This window comes from Cherax quadricarinatus, chromosome 81 (genome assembly GCF_038502225.1).
Source record: "Cherax quadricarinatus isolate ZL_2023a chromosome 81, ASM3850222v1, whole genome shotgun sequence".
Lineage (NCBI taxonomy): Eukaryota > Metazoa > Arthropoda > Malacostraca > Decapoda > Parastacidae > Cherax > Cherax quadricarinatus.
In genome coordinates this window covers 7,074,356-7,094,128 of record NC_091372.1, presented here as the reverse complement: position 1 = coordinate 7,094,128, position 19,773 = coordinate 7,074,356, and the positions used below count along the sequence as shown (strand labels likewise).

At 37.7% G+C, this 19,773-nt stretch overlaps 1 protein-coding gene across 2 annotated transcripts in view; it reads left to right on the top strand.

Moving 5' to 3' along the window:
* The window catches only part of LOC128699891 (testis-expressed protein 264 homolog), a 63,155-nt gene extending 44,178 nt beyond the window's left edge, over nucleotides 1-18,977 (top strand). Inside the window, exons 6-7 of one of the 2 annotated variants that reach the window (XM_053792708.2) lie at nucleotides 5,605-5,754; nucleotides 7,745-18,977. In XM_053792708.2, the coding sequence (XP_053648683.1) occupies nucleotides 5,605-5,754; nucleotides 7,745-7,980 (386 nt within the window). In that variant the 3' untranslated portion in view covers nucleotides 7,981-18,977. The remainder of the gene's footprint in view (nucleotides 1-5,604; nucleotides 5,755-7,744) is intronic. The other variant, XM_053792709.2, reaches the window with a different exon arrangement.
* The last annotated feature ends 796 nt before the right edge of the window (nucleotides 18,978-19,773 follow it).

Below are 19,773 nucleotides of genomic sequence, written 5' to 3'. Positions count from 1 at the left end.
ACCATATTAAAATAATTGGGGATGCCTGGGTACCATATGCTCTTTTTTCCTATTAAAAAACAACAGTGTTTTTTTCTCAAAAAACTTGGGGCAGTACGGAAGTGAACGTATACATACATTTGGATCGTTTATGGGTTAATTTGTTCCAGAAGGTTGGTCGAACTCCCAAATGGACGAAAACCAAAGTAATATTTCCCATAAGAAATAATGTAAATCCAATTAATCCATTCCAGACTCCCAAAAATATTAACAAAAAATAAATTAAGTTAGTAATAGAACTAGGCATTAAAAAACACAAAACTGAAACACATACACAGTACATTCATTACTCACCTTAAAATATTTGTAGTCTTAATGTAGGGCGAGAGGTGAGTAGTATTTATTTGTAGGAAGTCAGTGTAGGTAGCCAGTAGGTGTAGCTCACCTGGGCTACACCTACCGGCTATCTACACTGTGGCCCAGAGTCATATTATTACCTTTGACATACCATGTTCACTGAGTTTAATAATTTCTAACTACTTTTAGATGCCATCATAAACAAAGGGAGAAGTAATGAATAATTCATGCTGAGAATTGTAAACAAAAGCGTTATGTGTTAAGGGTGACTGGACCAACGCAGATTCATACACATTTTCTCTAATGCTGGACCAGAGAAAACATAATGTTTTCCCTCCACCGACTACCACCCCTCCATAGCATACAGTGGCTGCAAAAAAAATCTATACATTTCCAACGCAGAAAAAATCTATACACTAGATTTTGGTTTATACATTTCACTTTAATTTCTGCCATAAGAAAAGTGGACAGAGCTTGTAATGGCTTAGTGTACTGGAGCCCGTCTTGCTCCAACTTTACCCACCACCCTATGCTTCAGTGCTCTTCCAGAGCTCGATGAGGAAGGAGGATTGCTACCTGGTTACTTATTGCCCATTTTTTTTTTCACTCGACCACAAATTTTGCCATGCTATATCTCTGCTCCAAGTGGTGAGAATGAGTCGAACTAAACTTTCAATTGTAGAGAAGACTCGTGCACTCACCCTTTTAGAGCAAGGCATGTCTGTGATATCTGTAACTGCAAACCTAAAGGTGACTAGGATGGCAATTTACAACCTCAAGAAAGCAGCTGCCTCACTTCCACTTGGCACTGTACCACCTAGGTAGGTGGGGTCTGGGGCCCCCAAAAAGACTTCTATTCACACAGACAAGATCCTGAAGAGGGAAGTGTTATCAGATCCTGCCATAACAGCTGCAGACTCAAGAAAAATTATCCTGCAATTCTGAAAGACGTCACAGTGCGAACCATTCAGCACCGACTGCAAAAGGACTTGAAAATGCCTGCTCGGTGTGCTGCCAAGAAGCCCATGCTAACTGAAGCCGTGAAGGAGAAACGGCTTCAGTGCTGCAAGAAGTACAAGGATTGAACGTCAGACCAGTGGCAGAAGGTGATGTTCAGCAACAAGAGTACCTTCAGGCTCATCAGGAGCGGCTCTAAGACTGTCCATTGTCCCAGTGGTGTGTCCCGTTATGACCCGTGGTATGCAGTGAAGACAGTGAAGCACCCTGACATTGTTATGGTCTGGGGTGCTTTCACCGGTTATAAGGGCAGAGGTGGACTATACTTTCTGCCTAAGAACATTACGATGAAGGGAAGTAATTATATAGAAGTGTTAAGGGACCACATGCTGACATTTTGGAACATTCACTAGTGTGATTTTTTTTATTCATGATGGTGCCCCTGCCCATAAGAAAAAGTTCCTCAAGGACAATAATACAGTGGACCCCCGGTTAACGAACTTTTTTCATTCCAGTAGTATGTTCAGGTGCCAGTACTGACCGAATTTTTTCCCACAAGGAATATTGTGAAGTAGATTAGTCCATTTCAGACCCCCAAACATACACGTACAAACGCACTTACATAAATACACTTACATAATTGGTCGCATTTGGAGGTGATCGTTAAGCGGGGGTCCACTGTATCAGTGTTTTGGGGTGGCCAGGCAATTCCCCTGACCTAAATCCTATCGAGAATGCCTGGCATGTGATGAAAAATTAAACTGCAAAAGCTGGAGCCACCGACTTCACAGACCTGAAGGAGGCACTGAAGAAGTTTTGGATCAACATGGACGCCTCCCTCTTCTCCACCCTCACCACTTTGATGCCCAGGTGACTTCAGATGGTGATAAAGAACAATGGTAACATGACCAAGTACTAGTTGGAAGCTAAAAAGTGAAAATAAAATACATGTACATACATTAAGTTGCATTTTTTCATTTTATTGTCCAAAAATTTTTAATGTATAGATTTATTTTTTTTGTGGCCACTGTATGCTATATCATAGCTGGATTAATGAAAATGTTTATATTAATGTAAAGTAAGACATTTAATGTGCCCGAGAGTGAGTCACGAACGTATGAGCAGCCCAGGCGGATGCATCTGGTACGAATGATTTCCGAGCAGATGTACAAAACCCAGGGTAAAATTTCATTGAAAAAAGTGGTCAAAATTTGAATTGTGCGATTTCCGCACTGGACGAACTTCGGGGGTCCACTGTATAGTAATTCAAGCATCTGAATAATTGCATCATTCATAATGGAAATACAGTGGACCCCTGCCCAATGGTGGCATCAGGTAATGGCAAATTTGTCTAATGGCGAAAAACTCATCTAACGGCGTTCCGCTCGAATGTGTTCATGCGGCCAGAGCGCGGCTTGATTGGGCCCAGCCACTCCAATATTCAGTGTGCCATTGTTTACAAGCCGTTGTGGTCGATTCCACTTGTACCTGCGATGTATTTTGTATTATTCCAGTGTTTTTAGTGCTTGTAACTGCAAAATAAGCCACCATGGGCCCCATGAAAGCTTCTAGTGCCAAGCCTGTGGTAAAAAGGGTGAGAATTACGATGGAAATTAAGAAAGAGATCGTTGAAAAATACGAAAGTGGAGTGCGTATATCCGAGTTGGAAAGGCTATACAACAAATCCCATTCAACCTTCAGTACTATCTTGGACCTGCAAGAGCCTCAGGGGCAACAGCAACAGATCACATCTCAGGAATGTTCTTCAGAGCAGGAGGAAGAGAGACGGAGGAAGATGACTTTGTCAAGGATTAAGGAAATGTGTACAAAGTTTACAAATGTGCAAGCATTTATCAATGAATTTTATCCTGTCACAGCTGTTGCAAGCCATATTGGCAACATGTACAATGACACTCTTGTGTCCCATTTTAGGGAAATCCTAAGGGCACGTGAGAAACAAAGCTCTCTGGACAGATTTTTTGGTGCGACAGGGGTGCAGTGACTCTCAAGCTGGTCCTAGCGGCATTAAAAAACCAAGAAGGGAGGTAATCCCAGCAAAGGACTTAGTGCCTGAAGTCTTTATGGAAGGGGATTCCCCTTCCAAACAATAGAACACCTGCAGCATCTGCCCTCCTACCGTCTCATCACTCATCAACAACTCCACAGTGAAGGTAAGTGGAATTTAATTATTGTTTATTTTGCATGTCCCATTCGTTTTTGTGTAGGAAAATGTATATTTCATGTAAAAAAAAAATATTTCGTTTAATACTTTTGGGTTTCTGGAATGGATTAATTCTATTTCCATTATTTCTTATGGGGAAAATTAATTCGACTAACGGCAAATTTGACTGAAGGCTAGCTCTCTGGAACGGATTAATGCCATTGGTTGAGGGTCCACTGTAATGTAATGGAAATAAAGTAGAAATAAATGTAAAGTTTTCTCACTAACAGTTTTAATGAGTACATAAATAAATAAGATAATTCACCATGCATAGTGGCAACACACTGTATTGTGTAATTTCTCTCATTCTTCCAAACTAAGACTTGGAATAGTATCACGTAACTACATTATACCAGTAACTCAGCTTGAAGAATGGAATAAGAAGGGAATTCTCATTATCCTCTTTTTCTTCTTTCTTCAAAAAAAAAAAGAAAATTTTTTATTATTATCACACTGGCCGATTCCCACCAAGGCAGGGTGGCCCAAAAAAGAAAAACTTTCACCATCATTCACTCCATCACTGTCTTGCCAGAAGGGAGTTTTACACTACAGTTATAAAACTGCAACATTAACACCCCTCCTTCAGAGTGCAGGCACTGTACTTCCCATCTCCAGGACTCAAGTCCGGCCTGCCGGTTTCCCTGAATCCCTTCATAAATGTTACTTTGCTCACACTCCAACAGCATGTCAAGTATTAAAAACCATTTGTTTCCATTCACTCCTATCAAACACGCTCACCCATGCCTGCTTGAAGTCCAAGCCCCTCGCACACAAAACCTCCTTTACCCCCTCCCTCCAACCTTTCCTAGGCCGACCCCTACCCCGCCTTCCTTCCACTACAGACTGATACACTCTTGAAGTCGTAAAAAATATCCATATAAAAATATTCACAAATTTTGAAATACGATTGAGTATTGGATCTTAGTGATAAACATTCTCCTTTCACTGTTATTCCCTTCTTTTCCTCTATCCAATTTTTCACTTTACACTCAGGTCAGCAAAAAAACTGTGTATCCATTTTGAATTTGATTCCCCATAAAAATATTCACAAATTTTGAAATACGATTGAGTATTGGATCTTAGTGATAAACATTCTCCTTTCACTGTTACTCTATTTTATCAGGTTTCTTGCTGGACTTTTCCTTGCAAGATTTTTTATCAAGTAAATTATATAACTTGGGAATTAAATATACTGCAGTATACCATAGTGAATAATGATCTTTGAATGGCTTTACATCCCAAGAAACTTGAGTTACCCTTCCCTTTACATGAAACCTGATTTTCTCTTGTTTCACAAGTGCTGTATGATCAGTGCAGGTTTAACATTAATGTTACCAACACTTGTCTGGGTGTGAGGCATGAACTTTGAATGTTGCACTGAGAAGTGTAGAGGCTGCAGAGATGTTGTGTGTGATCGATGTGCAGTGTGAACATTATGCAGAGGGTTCAGAGTGTAGAAATTAAAAGATTGGGGTCACCAAGGGTATAATTCAGAAGGCTGAGGAAGGGGTTCTGAGCTAGCTTCCATGGGGTCATCCCAGGGAAGCAGGAGGAAGAGATAAAGGAGGCTTTTGAGTATTAGGGGGTTTCAGCATCCAGTAGGATTGTATGAGTATGTCAGATAAGAGTGAAAGGAGAGTGGTTTTTTAATGGACATGCTGTTGGAGTGTAAGCAAGGTAAGTTTTATGAAGAGATTCAGAAGAAACTGGTTAACCTGACTTTAGTCCTTAGAAGAAAAGGGGCAGTGCCTGCATTCTTAAGGAAGGGTGTGGGATGTTACAGTCAAAGGGTAATCTGAATTATGATGTCAGTGCTTCTGGCAAGACAGCAGTTGAATGAATGATAGTGAATATGTATATTTCTTTGGGTCACCCTACCTTGATGAGAGATATCCATCGAGGTATAAAACAAATAATAAAATCAGTTTTACTAACTTCAGTTATATTTGATAAGCTTGGTAGTAGATTTAAAAGTTTACTTAGTTTGCTGTTAATAAAATGCTTACTCGGAGCCTGTATACTGTACTACATTTAATAATTAATCCTTTTGGTTATTAGTTGACTATTCTTGGCTGGACTAATTCTAACAGGTGGTGAGCTGAATGATTCTGAGTGTACTGAGAGTGTAGGTGATGACAGCTCCAGTTACCCACCACCACCACCACCACCACCACCTCCACCACCAGCTCTTCCTCTTGAGTCATCCACACACACCTCACCTCCTAGCCTTTCTCAAACAGGTTAGTTACACATCACTCTTCCTTCAAGTCAGTAAACATTTGATTTAAATGACTAAAATTAAGATTAAGATTTTGTATTTCCAGTCACTGCTTTACAAAATATATAATTGTTGTTAGGATATATTAAGGAAAGGAGGTGTTTTTTATAGTAGTTTTGAAGCTGCTGGCAGATAGGCTCTGGAGATATCTGGCAGGAAGTTTTAGAGTTTTGGTCCTTTTTATGCACATTGAGTTCTTTACAAAGATTAAGCCAGACATGGGGTATGTCATAGATTTTTGTGTCTAGTATTATGCCTCTGGGTTCTGTTGCAACTATCAAGGAAGTGCTTCAGGCCAGGATTGATATTAGAATTTATTGTAGTATGAGTGAATGTTTTGTATAGTAAGTAGGTTTAAGTCTTGGAAGAGTAAGGGGGGTGTTGTCTGGCAGAAGACTGCTGCCTTTTGTTGACTTGTTATTAAGAACATAAGAACATAAGAAAGGAGGAACACTGCAGCAGGCCTGTTGGTCCATACTAGGCAGGTCCTTTACAATTCATCCCACTAACAAGCATTTGACCGACCCAATTTTCAATGCTACCCAATAAATAAGCTCTGATGTGCAAGTCCCACTCAAACCCAACCCCTCCCACTCATGTACTTATCCAACCTAAATTTGAAACTACCCAAAGTCCTAGCCTCAATAACCCAACTAGGTAGACTGTTCCACTCATCTACTACCCTATTTCCAAACCAATACTTTCCTATGTCCTTTCTAAATCTATTGGTTTGAGATGATTTCTTGTTGTGGATCCCCTGGCACAAATAGCATAGGTGAGGTAGGGGTAGATTAGTGTGTAGCATACTGTAAGCAGTGCTGTTTGAGGTACATAGTAACGTCTCTTGGAGAGGATGCCAACTGTTTTGGACACTTTTTTGTAATGTGTTGGATGTGGAGTGTTGACTTTCAAGTTGCTGTTAAGAAACAGACCTGTTTTATCTTTACGAGTTTGGCACTTCATTATGGATATAATAATGAAGTCTTAACTCCTCAGGACAACATAGACAAGAAATATGATCATTGTTGTCACCCCCCCATTCAGTACCTTTCCTAGAGATTTAATCCTTCCTTGTTTCTTTTTGTTCTTTGTCCCCCTCACAAAGGTATTACATGCCTGACCCATCAAAGAAGGTTCCTTGATGCAGGTGAGAGGCTCATGATGCAAGGAATTGATTTGTCTTTCTCTTCCTTGCATTTAACTGATATCTTATAATTCACTCAGCTTTGTTTTTACTTGATTGCTAACACACTCGACTTACACACTGAGGTCCATGGTTCAATCCCCGGTATGGGTGTTTCCTTAAGACACCTGCTGTCCCTGTTCACCTATCAGCAAAATAGGTGATTGGTGTGGGTCTCATCCTAGGGACAAAAGCGACCTAATTTGCCCAAAATGCTCTGCTTAACAAGGGGCTTTCTATATAGTAGTATATCATTGATGTCAGCTAGGCCTACATATATTGTATATGTACTTGTAGAAATAAACATTCTTATCATCATCATCATCATCATCATCATCATCATCATCATCATCATCATCATCATCATCATCATCATCATCATCATCATCATCATCATCATCATCATCATCATCATCATCATCATCATCATCATCATCATCATCATCATCATCATCATCATCATCATCATCATCATCATCATCATCATCATCATCATCATCATCATCATCATCATCATCATCATCATCATCATCATCATCATCATCATCATCATCATCATCATCATCATCATCATCATCATCATCATCATCATCATCATCATCATCATCATCATCATCATCATCATCATCATCATCATCATCATCATCATCATCATCATCATCATCATCATCATCATCATCATCATCATCATCATCATCATCATCATCATCATCATCATCATCATCATCATCATCATCATCAATAATAATTTATTCTTTCAAAACAACAGGCGAGCCTGCTGAAATTCCTTCAACTGTGGTTACTGGTGTTGATACAGCAGACGCTGCTGAAGCTCCAGATGTTGCTGACACTGGATCTATTGGTGGAGAGGAGAGTGATGCAAATACTGGCTCATCATTTGAGGAAATTGATGAAAAAGAGGCTGCAGCCTTCCCAGTGACAAACACCACAAGTAATAGGCAAGATGGCAATTTGAAGAAGGATGAAGATGAAGGAGAACGATAAGTATCTAGGTGCAAAAACTGAAGAAACATGCAAGTTAACACAAATGAAACTTTGGAGGTAATCTTATGCAAGTTATTGCGGATATAATTAGTCAAGAAGGCCTTAGATATAATACAAATGGCTAATCCAGGAATTAAAATAGTCTTGCACCATGGTAAGTTTGTAACTTTGCACTAGTTTTCAGGTACCAGGAATATAGATGCACTTGTAATGTGTATATCAGTCCTAAGTTATACTGTACTATTACATGCAATACTTAGTATCCAAACATACTGACAGACTAAAATACTATTAGTACTAATGTAGAGTTTAACATAAAGATCAGGGCCATGTACTAGACCAGTGTTAGTCAGTTTGCCAGATGAACCGCTAGTTGATAAGGTTTGCCCTGCTCACAGCTCCTTTGGGGGCCACAACCCACTGTTTCAGAAATACTGTACTGTAGTTTCACATCATAAATTCTACCAGTTGTTACCTTCTGTACATAGCACACAGTGTGGAATCAGTGGGTTATTTTGATTCAGTATACTTTGTAGCAATAACAAAAATTACAAATACTGTATAAGCATTTCAGATAAACTGTACAGATGTAGACAAGTTAATCATATTTTCATGACTACGACTGAAAATAAAAAATGCATTATCTTCTAAGATTTATGCTTATTTAAACAGAATTTTGAGTGTGGCAGGTCTATTGAAGTTTGTACCGAAATTAAAAACTTATTTGATTTCCCAGTGCATTAGTTTTATGTTCTTTTATATTATCAGAATGAGGGAAGCCAAAGGCATGCATGTTGGTTAGGATACTTATAAATAGCTGCCTTTCCAGCTTCTGAGGCACTATTTATTTTATTATCAGGTAACTGAATTGTAATTTCACACTACTTCATTAATTAAGTAAATTTTAAGAATGTCTCTTTGTGTTAAGAATTATTCCCTACCTTTTAGATATTCTGTAAAACAATTTAAAGATGATTACCTCAGACTTCCGCTGTGTGACCCTGGGAGGCCAAGTTGGAATTGATGTATTGGTACAAGGAGACTGTAATCTCTTGTTTGATTAGAAATATTGTTTTTAAATTGAGCAGATTTGTTTTTAACACATCGGCTGTTTCCTACTGAGGCAGTGGGGCCCAAAAAAGAAGAAACACTTTCATTATCACTCACTCCATCACTGTCTTGCTAGAGAAGTGCTGATACTGCAGTTCAAAAACTGCAACATATCTCCACCTCTCCTTCAGAGTGAAGGTACTGGTGTTTGATAAATTAGACACATGTGCAACTCTTGGGTATCTTTATTAAGGAAACGTGTCGCCACACAGTGGCTTCATCAGTCCATACACAGGAGAAACTTGAAGAACAGGAGAATGAAGAAATCAGTTCCTCAACCTTGAGTCGATGTGGTCAGTCCATCAATCTTGAATAAATTGATGGACTGACCACATCAACTCAAGGTTGAGGGACTGATTACCTCATTCTCCTCCTGTTCTTCAAGTTTCTCCTGTGTATGGACTGATGAAGCCACTGTGTGGCAAAACGTTTCCTTAATAAAGATACCCAAGAGTTGCACATGTGTCTAATTTATCAACGTGTCGGTTCTGTGAACCATTCATCTACAGTACTGGTGTTTGATATTCATACTCTTGAATTCACTAGTGTAATAAATAGCAGTACTGCCTCCATGTCTGGTCTGCAGTTGTAGATAGCTGTATATCCATTAATGTTGAATATATTAGTGGAGTCATGTGTTAATAGAATTCTTCCTCCATAAGCCATGCATGTTGTAAGGGGTAATTAAAATGCCAGGAGTATAAATTACTAAAATTAGAAAGAAAACTTCATTTTTTTTTTTTTTTTTTTTTTTAGGTCTCCCTGCCTCAGCGGGATACAGCTGATGGATTAAAAAAAAAATGTGATAATCAGGTCTCTCTTAATATAATAAGAGAGAATTTGTTAATAAGTGATTCAAGCAATGCTATCGTGTTTGTTTAGACTTAGTGGTATAATTAAAAATACTTAAAGAATTGCTTTTACTAAGGACACTTTCAGCATTGTTCATTGTATAGTACTTAAAAAGTTTGGTCAGTAAGCTGTTGGTTTTTGTATGTATTATTTAGGAGATTCAAGTCAGGGTCAGTATTTGTATGCACAAATAAAAAGGGTAATATTTAAGGCTTAATATTACAAGTACACCATAGTTTGAAAATGTCAGTAGTGAGTACAAAAATAAAAAAATTCTATAATTAGAGATGCAATTTCTAAACTGGTTTAACACTAGTAATAATGGTTACACTTTTATTGATTGAAAATAGTGATACACTTGTAATTTCCTGTGTGGTATGTATTTTTTGGGGTCTTTTCTGCTCGACAGATGCCTCCTCTGTTTTTGCTCATGGGTGGTACAATTCCAACTAATCTACTGGGTTGTATAGCAGAAAATTGCATTTTGACTGCTGAAAGGCGCATTTCTGCATCAGGGACTACAGGTGGCCTTGTCAGCAGTGTGTACACTAGCATGTACACTCACTATTATTCACCCAAAATGGTCAGAGAATCCCACTTATGGGTGTACACTAGTATGATCAGAGAGGCCTGCATATGGGTGTACACTAGTATGATCAGAGAGGCCTGCATATGGGTGTACACTAGTATGATCAGAGAGGCCTGCATATGGGTGTACACTAGTATGATCAGAGAGGCCTGCATATGGGTGTACACTGGTATAAGTACTGACAGCCCTGTGTTAAAACCACCACCTTCCCCAGTTGCAATATTCCAGCTAATCAGGCATGGATGGCTCAACAGGTGCTTGTGAACTGCAATAGTAGCAAAGTAACAACCAACAAGCAGATATAAATGAGCTCAAAGTATACTAAAGCTTGGAGAAGCAAGGTGGAAAGCAAGAATAGGTGAGATATACTGTATTTTCAACTTGGCCCCCCATTGTTCCTGATGCATAAGTAAATCTTGGAGTGTATAATGGAGTTTTGTATAATTAGTATTAAAATGTTTCTTACTCAAAAAAGTATATATTTTTTAGTAATATTGAGATAAATATGTCAAATTGTCTTAGGTTTAAATTGAAAGATAAGTATTAAGAGAATTTAGGAAAGCATTGGCATCAATTATTAATAAAAATCAGTGTTTTCCTATAATGTGTTTGTGTGTGTTTTCTTTACAAGGCAGTAGAGCAATTTTGTTATTCAGCACTTTAACAATAATATTACTAACAATCACATTTACACTAACATTACCAACTTGCAGTTGTCATGACCAAATCACTGTCATATTACAGAAACCATAATCTCAAAGCAAGTAAGACTATTTGTAGTTAACATTTCACATTCCGCAGTCCTTATCCATAATTTGTTCCATTTTATTGGTCATAAGTGTCAGCAAATTTAGGTGAAAGGGGAAATAACCTCACCATTTATGCCAAAAGAGGTGCTGAACTCTGAGTCAGACATATAACCTGTGGGAAGTCTGGCAACCCTCCCAAAGAAGCCCTTAACCCTAGCCACATATCACACCACTTCATTAAGGTAAACCAGTGCTGATTTTTCTTGTGGTACATACAAATATTTTAATAAACTTTTGAGCAATTATTTTATGTAAAAGCATGTCTAAGGCAGATGTAAAATATATAATTTGTTTAAAAAAAGTTAAAGGCTATGTTAAATGTGTTATATTATTATTTTCACAAGGAAATGCTATACTGATGAGATTTATACAGCCCCTGTATGTTAATGTATAAATAGGCAACACTAACAGCTAAATAATAAAACTTTTTAGTTATATACAGGTTGACAATCACTAATCCGGCAATCAGTTATCCGGTTCCATCAATAATCTGGCACTAAGTTTGGTTAGCATAATTTCAAATTTCATCATTATACTGACTCAGATATTGTGCAGATGGTTGTAAATCCACAGCAACAAGCCAGTGGAGGAGAAAGCAGTAATGAAAATGAGGAAAATGTAGCAGAAAGAGTCTCTGTTGATTGGTTAATTAAGTGTATTCTAACCTAACCACTCTGTAATCTGGCAAACTCACTAATCCAGCACACTACAGGTCCCAACGATGCTGGATTAGTGATGGCCGACCTGTACTGTGTGATTAATGCAGACACTTAATTTTCTGCAGATTTATGTAGTGCTGTACATAGTAAGGTTTTGTGTGTGGGGGCAGGGAATGCACTTTGTATCATTTACAAATAGGTAATCATACCCAATAACACGAATCCTTAAATATTTGAAGATTTATTGTGTGGGGTAAACTGTGTTCAGATATTTGTTTTTTGACAAAGTCTGTTGTTATATTCACAAGGAAGTGGTAAGCTTGTAGGGATCTTGTAGCACCTGTGGAATGGGAGGTAATCAGGTTTGATTCAAGGAAAGCAAAAGTGATTCCAGTTTTTGTGATCAAGAGCACTTCTTTCAACAACCAGCCGTATCCCACCGAGGTGGGGTGGCCCAAAAGGAAAAACAAAAGTTTCTCCTTTTAAATTTAGTAATATATACAGGAGAAGGGGATATCAAGAGCACCTCACCTGTTTTTATTATTTGGGGACTACACCTAGTAGTCTTCATGTATTATAAGACCTGAAACTTTATCAAAAAGGCATTTTATTTATTTATTAAATAGTGCTAAATCCATGGGGGGGGGGTCATACAACATTGACATTTTGGAGGAAATGCCCTTACCATTTAAATCAAAGGAAATGCTAGGTTCTTCATCCATGGACTGTACCTGGGAGACAGTGGTCTCCAAAATACAATTTACAGAGGTTCCCCATCACTTAAAAATGATCCAGTTTCAAGGGATCACAAAAGAAGAAACTTCAGAGCTTTTATGTTTTTGCCAAATTTCCTATGTATGCTTTTTATTAATCATTACGTAAACCCATTAAGGGGGTTGGGGGTCTTGATACTAGTAAAGGTTGCTTGATCCAAAGAATTGAAGCTATCCTTCCCTTCCTCAGATCAAATATGATTATTTCCCATTACCCAGGCAGTGTGATACCACTATGGATATAATAATAGTATTTTTACTCACAGACACCATTGTGGTAATAAATGTTTTCTCTTTTTAATACCAAGTAGAATTAATACTGGTAGTAAATCACTAATTACATTCAGCCCTCTTATACAGCTCCTCTAAATGGTGAATTTTTTTGTAAATACAGTTAAAAAAGTATATCCAAAATTTAATAGCTCATAATAAGGTCTTCACAGTATGTACTGTTCAATTTTGGATGTACCTTTTCAGTTTTACATATATGGAAAAAACTACACTGTATCAAATAGCATTATAAGAGGGTTGACTATACTATACTGGTCTGACACATTCTAGCACCGTGGGAAGTCAAGTGTTTTCACTCAGTGGCTCATGTACAAAAATGAAGTGATAGCCTTTTTGTTTTTTACAAATGAAGTACTGTAGCAACAAGTTGTTAAGAGAATTGCTCACTTGTCCAAGGATCATGGTTATTATTTCCATGGTTAAACTCCATTTGTAATGCTAGACTTTCATGCAAAGGTTTTGTCTTGACTATCTAACACTGATAAATACTAAATGTCAATAAACTGATAATTATTGTTTTGAATCAAGTTTAAAGAAAATTACATATGTTATATTTTCTGTTATATATGAATATATGTTCCTTTAGAATATGTATTCATGTTTGAACAAATTCTGAGTACATATACATACTGTATTTACATATAATTATCATTGTGTGTGCATGTATATATATACATAAGGGCATGTGTATGTATTCATGCACACATACACTAAGCATTTAAATGTGTATGAATATTTGCATTTAAAAATGCATATACACAATAATAAATACTGTATATGCATTAAATTCAAGAGAATTACGTATACAATTTAGTCATATTATTATTTTTTTATATAGGTTAATCATGCATTGTCAGATTTCCATCTGTTAGCAGTAACCTACCATACCTTGGTACTATTATAACTTTTGTTAAAACTGGCCATTTCTCACCAAGTTAGGGATGACCCAGTGTAAAAACACGTTCAATATTATGTGTTTAATAGTCTGGGCAGAAGTGCATAGACTTTAATTGAAATGATCCTCTGAACTGCAACATTATACAGTATTAATCTTTTGGCGAGATCCCTCTTATGTCTGTCCAAGGGGAAGCTGTATTCTGAATTTGAGAACAAGTGGAATCTGTTAAGATTCAGTATACAGTAATATTTTTCTTGTAAATATTATATTTATGGGAAATTACTAAACCTGTAAGCAAGGGTCATGCAGTGCCAGAGAAATGGGAGGCAGTTAGCTTTGATCTGAGGAAGGAAAGGGTGCTCAGCCCGTATGGGTCATATAGTGCCTAGGGAAATGGGAGGTAAACAGATTTGATCCAAGGAAAGGTAGGAGAGGTAAAATTATTTGAATCAAGAATCCTTTACCAGTGCCGTGTGTGTGTTTAACATGTACTGTACAGTGACCCTATATACTCCTTTCTGCTTGCTTTTTTCAGATCCTGTACCTGGTATTTATCATCTTTCTCACTATAACAGTAAGTCTCCACATTGGATTTCATCTATCTTACATGAAGTGTATGGCTCACACCTGGTCAAAAATTTTTACGCTTTACCTGAGTGAAGTTTCAGATGTTCTGTGTGATTATAAACTTGGCTAATGGATTTTTACAGCAGCTGGCCCCAAGGATCATTTTCCACACCCAACATAACGGGTTACATGTAGTGCAGGGTTAATACTGCTGCTCAAGTGGATAACATAGTAAAAATTACAATCTACAGACAAGGATGTTATTGTTCTCAGACATATTCACCTTAATACATGCTATGGAATGGTCATCCTTTCTCGTTCAATTGTTCATCAGCAAACAGTATTTAACAGGAGCTTCAGCAGCTACCTATTCTCAAAATAGATACTTTTTCCGTCCTGCTTGAAAACATCTTAGATAAACAAGCAATGTTGCCAGGCTAACATTTGACAGCTGTGAGCTCTCCTCTACTGTATATTTAGCAGATAACTGCTGAACAGTAATAGAACTAACTGTCTTTGTATACATTTTTTTTAACACATCAGCTGTTTCCCACCAAGGCAGGGTGACCCAAAAAGAAAAAAATAACTTTCATCATCATTTAACACTTTCACCATCACTCACACATAATCACTGTCTTTTCAGAGGCGCTCAGATACAACAGCTTAGACATCCCTTCAAATTGCCAAATCCCAAACCTCTCCTTTAAAGTGCAGACATTGTACTTCCCATTTCCAGGACTCAGGTCTGGCTGACAGGTTTCCCTGAATCCCTTTACAAAATATTACCCTGTTCACACTCCAACAGCTTGTCAGGTCCCAAAAACCATTCGTCTCCATTCACTCCTATCCAGCACACTCACTAACACTTGCTGGAAGTCCAACCCCTATATAATTTATTATGTTCTATTAATCTTAGGATTTTAGCTTATCTGAAATGCTCTGTGCAAAACCAGGGGCTTTCCACATGTTTAAATGTCGTCCAATTTTGTAAAAGCTATGTATCATGTGGAAATAAATTTATTTTTTATAACAGTACTGACAGTTTGGATACCCAACTAAATATTGCCAGTCGGACATCTGAATTGTGTGGAGGTTCATCCTGCCTATTTTTGTTCATACTCCATTTTCCTTGAGAATTGCAAGATCTGCCTCCTAAAACAGAAGAAGAGCATGTCATATGGCCAGGCTTTAAATCATCTTTGCAGACCTGGTCCTTTGCATAGGATTTCCTATATCGAGATATGTGACTTCCATCTGATACATACACCTCTCCTCTATCTTGTATGTAACAAATTTGAAGGGCTCTCTGAAACTCCTACCAGTATTTGATTCCGTACAGACCTCACAATCTGTTCTTACTCTTCGGGTGATAATGGTGGAGGTTCACTCAAGGCCACCTTCATGTCTTATCCCAGGTTCAGTCTTTTGGCCTGTGAGGATAACTTCCACTTTTTCTCAAGGCCTTCATGACAGATCAATACTTTTTGTCAGGTTCAGTAACAGCTTTTCACCCAACTTGGTTTAAGCAGAAGGCCTTCTACAATGGTGTTTTCTTGGCATAACCCTGTTTCCAATAGCTATTAATGGTTTAGCCTCAGCATTACCTCAGGGAATTTGGTCCTCTTCATATATGGATGATTTTACCATTGCATGTGCTAGCAGAAATATTCAGCAGGTATCCACTTCCTTAGTGCAATTCCGTCCAGCTGGGTTACATCACTCTGCTTCAGGTTCTCAGTATCTAAAACAAGCTGTCACAACACTCGGTGCCCTCTCATTCCCATTTCGTACTTTTTTTGTATGATTTCCGTATCCCAGTCTGCCAGTTGGTTAAATTTCTTTGCCTTCATTTTGATAAGAAGATATCATGTAAATTACATCTGACCGCCATAAATGTTGTATGTCTTGGCAAACTGAATTTCCTTTAAAATAATTCACATTTTACCTGGGGCACCATAGGAAAGTTCTTAAGTCTTCATATATTCTTGACTATCAGAACTATTATGGGGATGAGGTGTGGTCATCTGCTTCAGCAACTATTCTTTCCAAACTAGATGTCCATCATCAAAGACCGAGTTTCACTGTGCTTTTTGTTCGTCTGTATTCAAAAGCCTATATGTACAATCTAACATTTCTTTATTACAAAACTGTCAAGATACTCTTGTCTTTTTTCCTTATTTCACGCTCTATATGATCCCATGACCCACAGACTATTCACAGACTTCAGTAAAGCACGTGCCTCCAGTCATGGCCTTTATTATGTTCACATAATCTCTGCCTACAGACTGTGTAGCTGCTTCACTCAGTCAGTTCCCCTCCTCTGTTCATCCTGTTCATTTCTTTTCCATTCTACTTTGGGAGGTACAGATGATCCTAGCATGTCCCTCACTCCCTTTCCATAGTTGCTTACATCTTTGTACATACCATCCCTCTTTTTTGAACATTTTTAATTGCACTCAAATGCTTGTGCTGTGTAGTGATAGCTCTTAATACTTTGATGGTATAGGATAACAAAAAAGGCACAATACCGTGACTGGAACGATACACAAATAACCCGCACATTGAAGAGAGGAGCTTACGAAGACGTTTCGGTCCGACTTGGACCATTTACAAAGTCACAGCGTGACTTTGTAATTGGTCCAAATCGGACCGAAACGTCGTCGTAAGCTCCTCTCTTCTATGTGCGGGTTATTTGTGTATGGTATAGGATACATAGCCTTTTTCAGACAGTGGGATACAGGGACACTCACCAGATTTGGCTAGTATTTTCTCAGCAGAGTTGTACACACTTGCAGCCATTATCCACAGTGCATCTCTTCCCATTTCATTCTTTGTCCTACTTTGACACTCAAAGTGCATTACAAGCTCTTCATAGGTTTGACTCAGGTCATTCCATTGTCCCTCCATATTAAACACTTGTAATGTGAACTCTTTAGAAAGAGTAAAGACATCAGTCCCTAGTCATTCTGGTGTTGAGGCAGTGAACTTAAATACCTCTGCATATTCTGCTGTTTCTCTTGCAGAGAACTGCCCATTTTGGACGTTCAGTTTTGTCTCTGAGCATTCGGGATTGAATGACAACATTGTTGGTCCGTCTTGGAGAATGAGGTATTATTGATCAACCTTTCACCACTGTCTGTGTTTAGAAAACTGATCTTATGCAGCTGTGCATTGGTCATTCAAGACTCACACTTAGCTATCATGTGGAGAGGCAGTCAGTGCCTCTGAAACCCATACGATTTTTTTCATTGTGAAACATTTTGATTGTATAATTTCTCAAAGAACACGTATAATTCATTTCCAGTCTTTTGTGTTCAGTGTCTGGGTACCCCTCACTTTGCCTGCTTTCCTTTTGGAATGCCCAAACTTAAGACACCAACTTTTTGATTGAATCCAGCTTATGCCAATTTTGACTTTCATTAACTATTAGGTTGACCCTTCACACATTTTTCCCTTGCTGATAACTTCCCTCAGCCTTGCTTCATTTTGATCTGTATGGGTTTGGCACATCATTGTGAAGATAATAGGAATCTCCCTTGTCCTAGGTACTGCATGATCATTGATTATTATTATTATAATCAAAAAGAAGCGCTAAGCCACAAGGGCTATACAGCGCTGCGCATGATCATTGAAGGTTACAGTTTCCCCCCATGAATATAATAAAGGCATCCCTTTAACAGGAGTCCATAGAGTAAAATTTAATTTGGTAGTATGCACCTTCAATACACAATTATATTTTAAAATGTTTCATTTGTGTGTTTAATTCCATAATGTAAATTATATTTTTTGTGTGATTTCACGATTATGTAAAAATGTTCATATTGATGTAATAAATATGTCTGTTTTTGGGAGGAATTCAGACATCTATTACTTCTGTCATAAGTGTTAATTTCTTTATAACATTATATGTACAATATAATCTTTTTAGGGTAACCCTCATACAGTGCATGAGGTGAATATTCTATTTTCCTGATTATGCTGTGAATATATGAAATAGTTTTTAGTGTCATTGATCCGTTATTTTTAATTTTTCTTAACATTGTGAACATTCTCTTAAACTTTTCAATATATTCATTGTATTTTTTAATAAGTATTCACTTTTTTTTTTTATCACTACTACAGGTACATGTATTCATTTATCCAACTTGCTCACCCAAATGAAGCACGTATTTTAATCTGGGTGTTAACCTAGATAGATACATCTATGTTGTACTCCCATGTTAAAAAGTAAAGTAAAATATATTTTAAAATGATAATTTTAAAAACCATATTTGCTGGCATTATTATTATTTTTTGATGTATTCTTATAATATTAAAAAAAAATACTTGGTGTATTGAATGCTGGAGTTGGTAATTTACATTATCCAGAGTGCTTTGCCAGTATATTCCTTATGCTTCTTTTAAACTGTGGTGCACACAATTGTATGTAGTAATTAAAATTATACTTAATGTATGTTTTTCTGTCTTCCAAGTTCCTGCAGTTCCAGTTTTGATATTGTAGTTTTAAACAACCTGTATCTGCCTTCATTATACATAATTTTTTTTTCCTGTTTACATGACATTTCCCTAATGCTGTGTTATACCTGTATGGTTCTCGTATCCCTGAGCAAGATACATGTAGTACCGTCAAATTTCTTGGTCTTCTGTTTGATTGGTGGATGTCCTGGAAACCTCAAATACCCTCTCTGAAAGCAGTTTGCCATAGTCAGATGAACTCTTCTTCATCTCCATTCTTCTCTAATCTTACCTAAATTGAACTATAGCAGCAAGCTATTTTCTGCAGCCTTTCCCACTACTCTCTGAGAATGATTTGATTCATCAGTGGTTATGTTTGTACCCAGGTGCTTTTAGTTCCTTCCCAGTTGAGAGCCTATATGCAGAAGCAAATGTTCCATCTTTGCAAGATTAGCGTGATGCCCATTGTCTCGTTATTTTGTCCACCCCCATGACCTTCACGATCCTTCTGTCCCCCTCAAGGAAGGCTCCTTGACGCTGGTGAGGGGCTCTTGATCTAGGGAATTGGATCTGTGCTCCAGTTCCCTGAATTAAGCCTGAATGCCTTCCATCCCCCCATAGGCGCTGTACAATCCTACGGGTTTAGTGCTTCCCCCTTGATTATAATAATAATAATTCACGATCCTTCTACATGTAGGCTGGTGTTGAATGTTAGTAAAACTGTTTGATTGCTGCTCCTCTTTATTACATCCCTTTCCTTTCCGTATTCACTATTGGTTTCCCTTAATTT